At 36.5% G+C, this 9,889-nt stretch overlaps 1 protein-coding gene across 4 annotated transcripts in view; it reads left to right on the plus strand.

Annotated features, from left to right (window-relative positions):
* Window positions 1–8,575, plus strand: part of RIPK2 (receptor interacting serine/threonine kinase 2) — a 35,426-nt gene extending 26,851 nt beyond the window's left edge. For 2 of the 4 annotated variants that reach the window (XM_017538049.2, XM_037741849.1), the window contains 4 exons: window positions 2,343–2,432; window positions 4,835–4,928; window positions 6,954–7,115; window positions 7,674–8,575. In XM_017538049.2, coding sequence (XP_017393538.1) covers window positions 2,343–2,432; window positions 4,835–4,928; window positions 6,954–7,115; window positions 7,674–8,011 — 684 coding nt within the window. In that variant the 3' untranslated portion in view covers window positions 8,012–8,575. The remainder of the gene's footprint in view (window positions 1–2,342; window positions 2,433–4,834; window positions 4,929–6,953; window positions 7,116–7,673) is intronic. The other 2 variants (XM_017538046.2, XM_017538047.2) reach the window with 2 other exon arrangements.
* Window positions 8,576–9,889: the final 1,314 nt, after the last annotated feature.

The raw sequence follows: 9,889 nt of genomic DNA on the forward strand, positions 1-9,889 counted from the left end.
TAGTACAGAACCCTATACACACACACACACACACACACACACACACACACACATACATATACTGTGCATACATATCTATAATATATACATACTTTTTCTATACACATATACCTATGATAAGGTTTAATTTATAAGATAGGCAGAGTAATACATTAACAATAAGCAATAATAAAGTAGAACAATTCTAACAATGTTCTAGCATCACTATTCTTGCACTTTGGGCCTAAGAGTTGACTTAAATGGTAATAAGAGTTACTTGACCAGCCTAGGCAATGTGGCAAAACCCCTTCTCTATAAAAAATACAAAAAAAAAAGTAGCTGGGTGTGATGGCACATGCCTGTAGTCCTAGCTACTCAGGACTAAGGGCAGGGGTATCACTTGAGCCCAGGAGGTAGAGGCTACAGTGAGCTGGCACTCTAGCCAGGGTGACAGAGTGAGACCCTGTCTCAGAAAAAAGTTACTTGAGTACAAGCACTGTGATCCTGACAGTCGACCTGATACTAACAGGGTGGTAGCTTATACAGCGTGGATATGCTGGTCAAAGGGATGATTCACATCCTGGGTGGAACGGAGCTGTAGGGTGCAAGATTTCATCATACCACTTAGAATTGCATCTGATTTAAAACTTAGAAATTGTTTATTTCTAGAATTTTACATGTAATATTTTCAAACCACAGTTGACCAAGGGTAACGGAAACTGTGGAAAGTGAAACCAGGATGAGAGGGGGACTACTGTATAAGGAAGTTAGTCACTATGTACACCTCATGCAGTAAGCTAATGTCAGGGACAACAGTAGTATACAAATTAAATAGGATTTTTCATAAAGAAATGTCTGAGCTAGGTGTGATAGTGTATGCTGATAGTCCCAGTTACTCTAGATGCTGAAGCAGGAGGATCGCTTGAGCCCAGGAGTTCCAGTCCAGCCTGGGCAACATAGCAAGACCCTGTCTCTTAAGAAAAAAAAAATATATGAAAATAAAGATTACTAGGAAAATTTGTTTTGAGTTTCCTACATTTTTTCAACTCTTGGAATCAGCTCCCATAATTTGTTTTCCTAGGTAATTAGTTTCTACATCTTGAATAATAAACACTGAACAAAATTAGTTTTTCTTTAAATTTTCATTTCTTCTTAGGGACAAATTCACTAGAACAAGTAATTTGAATTATCATAACTGATAAGTTACAAAAAACAGTGTTACTAATTCAAGGATATTGCATTATCAGAAATGCTTTGGAAAATTTTATAAGCACAGAAAAACCTTACATAACAGAAAAAACTAAAATTTCATTTTAAAGGTTCATATAACTATATATTTATATATGTTTATCGAACTGCTGTGTATAAAGCCCTGTGCTAGGTACATTATATACACAGATGAATAGGAGTAATTTCCTCCTGAAGTTCCTTAGACGTGTAAATGGAGCAGGCAGTAGTAAGTGTGAATAATGGATGGCTGGATGAGAATTCACCAGTTTCCAAATTCTGAAGAGCAGTGGGCATTATGATGGTCTGGGGAAGAAAATGATTGACAGGTTTGTTTTTAAATCACTGAGTGGTGATGGAAACTAATCCAAGTCTGGCTTATTTAGCCAGGAATAAATCACTTAACAATTTTAATACAAAAGAATAGTATTTAATGATATCATCTACTCAGCAGCTACCATTTATTGAATGCTTACAAGTAATGTTAGGGCATTTTTGCATACATTACTTTTCACTTTCCTTACAGTAATCCTTCAAAATAGACATTTTTATCTCCAGTATACAGATAAGTAAACTGAGATTAAATCTAATGTCCCACATGAAACAGATGTGGGAATCTAAATCACATCTGATTGGCTCCATGGCCCCACCATTCCTTTACTTAGGCCAAGCCTCAATTTCTTAATTATAAAATGAAAATAATAATAGTACTTACAGGCCAGTGCCTAAAATATGGCCAATACTTAATAATTTTAGATAGACATATAATCACACTCCCCCAAATTTATTAAGTACCTAATTTGTACCAGACACTTCATATTTATTAGCTCAGTCTCTAGAACGATCCAGCATGTAGGTATTAGATTTTAAGGATGAAGCCCCAAGACATTGAGAGATCAATAATTTGCTAAATGTAACCAATTAATATGAGGCAGGATTTAAAGTCTGTGTTTCTGAATTTGTTTCCCTTGTTCTAGTCTGCCTTCAGCTACATGTTATATTCTCAACTCTTTATATTTTCTTTCCATGTATGTTTGCATAAACACATAAAATGTGTTAAGTAGATTGTATTTTATTTCTATAATTTCCTTATCACCTCCAATTAAAATATATGTATATTTGTGTATTCATTCCAGTTACAGAGTGTTTCAAGTGCCATTCACCTATGTGACAAGAAGAAAATGGAATTATCTCTGAACATACCTGTAAATCATGGTCCACAGGAGGTAAAAAAAAAAAAAAAAAAATCTTATATTAAACTCAAAATGTGAGAAGAATTTGAAAAACCATTTGGTCTAATGAAAAACCATTTGGTCTAAGCCCTTCTTTTATAGAAGGAAAACTAAAGCCCAGGAAGCTTTTGGGATTTGTTCAGTAGCTCATGGCAGTCTCCAACTTGAAACCCAGTTCTACTGATTCTCAGTTCATTATTCGTCCCATCTAATCACAATTATTGCTTTTTGTTTGGCATTGAGTTCTGTCCCTGTCATTGTTTTGTACAATAAATGATGTCCCAGGGCAGTATATAGGCAAATCATGATTACAATTTTAACACTGTATTTATACTTTGTTCTTACGTCTTATACTAATTATTGAGAGGAAAACATTGCTCCCCAAGAAAAAAGATTTCTTTAGTAGCATTCATTCAGACTTATTTCATATTAGTAATTTCCTTTAAGAATGTATATGTATCTTCATTTTACAGAATAAGAAAAGTAACATAGATTGAGCATCCCTAATCCGAAATCCAAAACTCTGAGCACCAACGTGATGTCACAAGTCGAATATTCCACACTGCTGTTAGTCTGTTTAATGCTGCTATAACAGAATATCTGAGACTAGGTAATTTATAAAGAAAAGAGGATTATTTGGCTAATAATTCTGGTAGCCAAAGAGTCCAGGATTGGGCATCTGCATCTGATGAGGGCCTTAGGCCGCTTGCCCTCATGGTGGAAAGTGGAAAGGGAGGAAGCTACGCAGAGAAATCACATGGTGAGACAGGATGCAGAAGAGTAAAAATGAGGGTCAGGTTTTTAACAGCCTGCTCTCTCAGGAATCCATTCACCACTTCTAGAATGGCACCAAGCTATTCATGAGGGATCTTCCCTGTGACCCAAATGCCTCCCATTAAGCCCCACCTCCCAACACCACCACACTGGAGATCAAATTTCAACATGAGATTTAGTAGAGACAAACAAACCGTATTAAATCATAGCAACATCTGACCTCATATGATGAGTCGCAGTCAAAACATTGTTTTAGGGCTGGGCGCAGTGGCACAAGTCTATAGTCCTAAAACTTTGGGAGGCCAAGGTGGGTGGATCGCTTGAGGTTAGAAGTTTAACACCAGCCTGGCCAACATGACAAAACCCCATCTCTACTAAACATACAAAAATTAGCTGGGCATGTGGCACATGCCTGTGATCCCAGCTACTTGGGAGGCTGGCAGGAGAATTGCTTGAACAAGCCAAGATCGCACCACTGCAGTCCACCCTGGGTGACAGAGTAAGACTCCATCTCAAAAAAAAAAAAAAAAAAAAAAAAAACTTTGTTTCAGGCACAAAATTATTTTAAAATAGTGAATTAAGTTACTTTCAGGCTATGTGTATAAGGTGTTTATGAAACATAAATGAATTTTCTATTTTGACTTGGGTCCCATCCCCAAGATATCTCATCATATATATGCAAATATTCCAAATCTGAAAAAAAAATCCAAAATTCAAAACACATCTGGTTCCAAGCATTTCAGATAAGGGATACTCAACCTGTAATACCTTTATAACAAACCTTAGTACATCGCTTTTTTAATCACTTGACATACAGTATTTAATTTGATCCTTGAGCCCATTTGTGCATATTTTTTGATAGATACTGTAGATAATACAGCCAAAAACCTGAGAACCAGAGAGTTTTGTTGAAAGTTAACTGGTAATTCCATGACAGAGTTAGGAGTAAAGTTCTCCATTACTTTTCCCATGGTTTCCCATGCTTCCATATAGAAGGAACCTGAGGTGCTGAGAACAAGCATTTCTAAATCTGTAGGAGACCAGACTTGAAGATATCAAATTTCTCATTCACTATTCTAGTTACTGGCTGGAGCCTCCAAGATCATGTAAAAAATACTAAAAAAAAAAAATGTTTCATTATTGCCCTGTTTCCCCCATTTGTGTTAATTAAGAAAATAAGTTTATCTTTGTTGCGTATTTTATAGATGTATGTATTTCTTGAATTTTGTAAGGTTTAATTTTTAGTAGTTTTGTAAGCTGGGCACAGTGGCTTACACCAATAATCCCAGCACTTTGTGTGGCCAAGGCGCATGGATCACTTGAACACAGGAGTTCAAGACTAGCAACACCCCATTTCTACAAAAAATACAAAATTTAGCATGGTGTGGTGGTGTGCACCTATAATCTCAGCTATTCAGGAGGCTGAAGGGGGAAGATCACCAGAGTTCAGGAGGACAGGGCTGCAGTGAGCACTCCAGACTGGGCAACAGAGTGAGACCCTATCTCAAAAAAAAAAATTAGTTTTGATCTTCATTTGTAATAAGCCACAACCAAGAACTATTTATAAATTAAAGCTCTATAATTTGTATTAACCTAAACCCTTTATTTTCTATTTCCTTTAGGAATCATGTGGATCCTCTCAGCCCCATAAAGATAGTGGTTCCCCTGGAACTTCAAGGTCCCTGTCAGCTCCTCAAGACAATGATTTTTTATCTAGTATGTACATTTTCCAGTCATTATTAACTTGCAAATTTTCCATTTCCTTTCAAGATCATATTTTTGGCAAGCAGTCATGATTTCTATGGAACTTTAATTTGCATTTATAACTCATTTTTCAAAGTGACAGAGTCTAAAGATATGAAAACAGTAGTGCGATAGTCAACAAATACATTTGAGTTTTAAGGCATTATATTTGGCCAGGCGTGGTGGCTCACACCTATAATCCCAGCATGTTAGGTGGCCGAGGTAGGTGGATCACCTGAGGTCAGGAGTTCAAGACCAGACTGGCCAACATGGTGAAACCCCATCTCTACTAAAAATACAAAAATTAGCCAGGCATGGTGGTGGGAGCCTGTAGTCCCAACTACTTCAGAGGCAGAGGTGGGAAGATGGCTGAATCCCAGGAGGGAGACTGCAGTGAGCTGACATCGCACCACTGCACTCCAGCCTGGGCAACAGGGTGAGACTCCGTGTCAAAAAATAAATTTTAAAAGGCATTATGTTAGACACTCCCATAAAATGCCCGCAAAAAAATCTCTTAAAGAGGAGAAATGTTTCTAAATAACTATTATATGAGCTAGAAAGCGATATAAGAGAGATGTGGATCTAGAGCTATGGTAGCACAGTGGAAGAGGAACACTGTACAAAGTACTTTCACAACAACCTAGAAATGTCCTCATTTTACAGATTAAGGATACTGGATCACATAGCTCGTAGCTAGCATATCTAAGATTTTTGATAAATATTATCATGTCACTCTACTATACCATATTGTCATCATGAAACGATTTCTGGCTGAAGGCTGGATCTGTAGTTACAAAGAGTAGGCATTCCAGGCAAATGGAACCGCATACAGGCACAAAAGCAAGAAAATACAGAGAACAGTGAGTAATTTGGTTTAGCTAGTAAAGAGGATGAATGAAAGAAGGTAAGAGCTGAGTAGGTTGGAGTCATATCAGGAATTCTAACATTCAGCTAAACTATTTGGACTTTTTTACTTGAGTAGGAAGCAGCTATTGCAATTTTTTCAGCAAGGGAGTCACATAAAACTTTTTACTTTAGGAAAATTCATTCTGGCTGGAATATGTAGGGTATTTTGAAAGGAAAATGAAACTTGTGATGGGAAGATTAGTTAGGAGACTATTACCGTAGTACCAGAGAGAGATTATAAGAACTGATCCAGAGTGAAAGAAAGGAGAGGTGGTATATGAGATGCTATAGACAACTAGATGATAGGACTTTGTAACTTTTCACTGGAAGGAGCAAAGAGAGAAAAAAGAGGTAAAGCCAAATAAATTGTTAAGCTGGGGCACTGGGAGAACATTGGTGCCATTAAAAGAAATAAAAGTTAAGACAGGCTACAATCAGTGGCTAACATCTGTAATCCCAGCACTTTGGGAAGCCCAGGTCGGTGAGTCACTTGAGGTCAGGAATTCAAGTCCAGCCTGGCTGACATGGCGAAACCCTGTCTCTACTAAAAATGCAAAAAAATTAGCCAGGCATGATGGCACACACCTGTAATTCCATCTCCTCAGGAGGTTGAAACACAAGAATCACTTGAACCCGGGAGGCAGGGGTTGCAGTGAGCTGAGATAGCGCTACTTCACTCCATCCTGGGCAACAGAGCAACAGTCTGTCTCAATTTAAAATAAGTTAAAACAAGTTTTAGAGTGAAGATGAATAATTACACTTCTAACGTGTTTTTTTTTTTTTTTAATTTGAGGTACTAGCAGCACACAAAGGGGTGATGCCCAGAGGTCTTTTGAAAATATAAGACTAAGGTTCATGGCTGGGCATGGTGGCCTGTAATTCCAGAACTTTGGGAGGCTGAGACAGGCAGATCACATGAGGTCAGGAGTTCAAGACCAGACTGGTCAACATGGTGAAATCTTGTCTCTACTAAAAATGCAAAAATTAGCTGGTCGTGGTAGCCTACCTTCTGTCTGCTCAGATGTTGACATTTTAGCCAATAGGAATATCTAAGGAGTATTCTACCTCTAATGAAGATGTTGTGTTTTGTAGGAAAAACTCAAGACTTTTCTTTTATGAGGCTGCATGACTGTCCAGTAAATCACAGTTGGGATAGTACCATTTCTGCATCTCAAAGGGCCACCTTCTGTGATCACAAGACCATTCCATGTTCTTCAGCAATAATAAATCCACTCTCAACTAGAGGAAACTCAGGTAAATATTTACTGTGAAACACCTTATAAGTGATGCCATTTACCTCACATATCTATGTACAGTTTATTTACCATACAGTGTGGTTTGCCTTTATTTCTTCCAATATGATAAATACATAACTTCTTAAGTAGGAAAACAAATCCCAGAAGATGGAATGATGACAAAACCCAAATGGTATTCTGTGAACATCTAAATAGGGAGGCAGTGCTAAGAGGAGGTATTAACGTATTACTAACAGTAAAGTTATTTTTGTTTGTTTAACAAATTTTCAGTTATCTTTTATATTTGAAACAAAATGGACTTTAAGTAAAAACTGAAAAATAAAGTGGCTTTTGCCCTATGATTTGTGCTATATAAAAAGGCAATGCCTTTTCTGGGGATTGAGGGAGAGATAATCCAAATCTTTTAAAGTTTCCTGAAAAATAACAGCATTCCCCTAAATGCTGGTGTTCCATATTGGAAAATTAGGTTTTATGCCTTTTATTTTTCATGGAATTTTACTCATTGCTATGTATCTGTCCTCACCTTTTTAATTATTCATTCCTTATTCTTCTTCAGAACATCTGCAGCCTGGTATAGCCCAGCAGTGGATCCAGAGCAAAAGGGAAGACATTGTGAACCAAATGACGGAAGCCTGTCTTAATCAATCACTAGATGCCCTTCTGTCCAGGGACTTGATCATGAAAGAGGACTATGAACTTGTTAGTACCAAGCCTACAAGGACCTCAAAAGTCAGGCAATTACTAGACACTACTGACATCCAAGGAGAAGAATTTGCCAAAGTTGTAGTACAAAAGTTGAAAGATAACAAACAGATGGGTCTTCAGCCTTACCCGGAAATACTAGTGGTTTCTAGGTCACCAGCTTTAAATTTACTTCAAAATAAAAGCATATAAATGAGTGTTTTTCAAGAAAAAACGTCGTTTTATAAAAGGGTATTTATATCTCTGTTGCTTTGAAATTTTTTTTATATAAAATCCATGAATATTAAAGCTTTATTAAAGATTCTTCTTTAGGTAAATATTAGTCTCCCTCCATGACAACGCAGTATTTTTTTTTAAATTAATACAAGTAAAAAGTTTGAATTTTGTTAATAGTTCAATTTTTATGTCTCTTTTGTTAATAGAAACTACTTTTAAAGGATAATAATTATTCTTGTCCATAACAGTGCCTTAAGGTATGATGTATTGCTGATGGATGCCATTTTCACATTCAGGTTCTTTGCGGCTTATTTGTTACTTGTCTAAGATGCAATTTGATTTTATGAAGCATATAGCCTTTACCCACCAGAGACAGTACAAAATCCCTGCCCTAAAATCCCAGGCTTAATTGCTCTACAAAGGGTTATTAATTTAAAACTCCAGATTACATTTTAAAGTTTTATTTATGAATTCCCTTTATAAAGATATTTCAAAGGTAATACAATATAAAGAAAAATAAATAAATATTTTAATAGTGGCTGTCTGTCCCCATTTTTAACCTCAATGTTTCCTACTGTCAACCAACAACCAAGCTAACAAAAGTTAACAGCCTGATGTGTATTCTGCTCCTTTCTTCCTGCTTATATTTAGAGTATGAAAGGATCTTTCCTGTATATTATCAGAATAACACATCATATTGCAACCTGCTTTTTGCATTTAGTAGTACAGCCCTCCAGATCAGATATGGCTCTAACCTACTGTTTTTAGTTGCTGCCTAATGCCTGCACTTTTCTTTCTTAACTTGCGCATATCAAATTTAGTCCAAACAATAAAAGTACAGTGTGAACACTTCTTTGGTTAATGGGTTATATTACTATATGGGAACTAACAAGGAATAATAGCCCTTTTCGGGAATTGCATAGCAAAGTCAGCAAAAAGTGAGATACATTGAAAATAGGAAGCACCAAACCCACCACCTGAAAAAAATTTGAATGAAAGAAATTAGATGGCATCAAGGCAGTTAAATATTTAATAGAAATATAAGTGTTTTAATCTCCATTTTAGAGCTTGACATTAACCTATAGTACCTCTTACTGTGCCTTTCAGAAATACAGAAATTAATAGGGAAAAATGAAAACTAATTTAACACGAGTTACCTGTTAAATTATAAAAAACATTAAGATAAATTTTATTTGTGAGATAATAGATATAGAAAAACTTCCTTTTGGAAGCTTTCCCTTTTCTCGCTACATAGTCTACAAAGAAGTTCTTTTGAATATCAATGGCCCAAGTTGACTTTTATATTGATGTGATGAGGTATATCTGGATTGACAAAATGAACTTTGCCCTGTTACTTTTTTATTCACTGGGAAGAACTAAAAACTCACAGTCCTACAAACCACTGCTCAAAGAAATAAGATAGGACACAAACAAATGGAAAAGCATTCCATGCTCAAGGTTAGGCAGACTCAATATCATGAAAATGGCCATACTGTCCAAGGTAATTTATAGATTCAATGTTATCTCCATCAAGCTACCATTGATTGTCATCACAGAACAGGAAAAAAACCACCTTAAACTTCATATGGAAGCACAAAAAAGCCCACATAGCCAAGACAATCCTAAGCAACAAGAACAAAGCTGGAAGCATCACGCTACCTGAGCCCAAATAGCCAAGGTCATTCTAAGCAAAAAGAACAAAGCTGGAGGCATCATGGTACCTGACTTCAAACTATAATATAGGGCTACAGTAATCAAAACAGCATGGTACTGGTACCAAAACAGAGATACAGACCAATGGAACAGAACAGAGTCCTCGCTAGTAACCCCACACACCTGCAACCATCTGATCTT

The sequence above is a fragment of the Cebus imitator genome, unplaced genomic scaffold (genome assembly GCF_001604975.1).
Source record: "Cebus imitator isolate Cc_AM_T3 unplaced genomic scaffold, Cebus_imitator-1.0 Scaffold109, whole genome shotgun sequence".
Lineage (NCBI taxonomy): Eukaryota > Metazoa > Chordata > Mammalia > Primates > Cebidae > Cebus > Cebus imitator.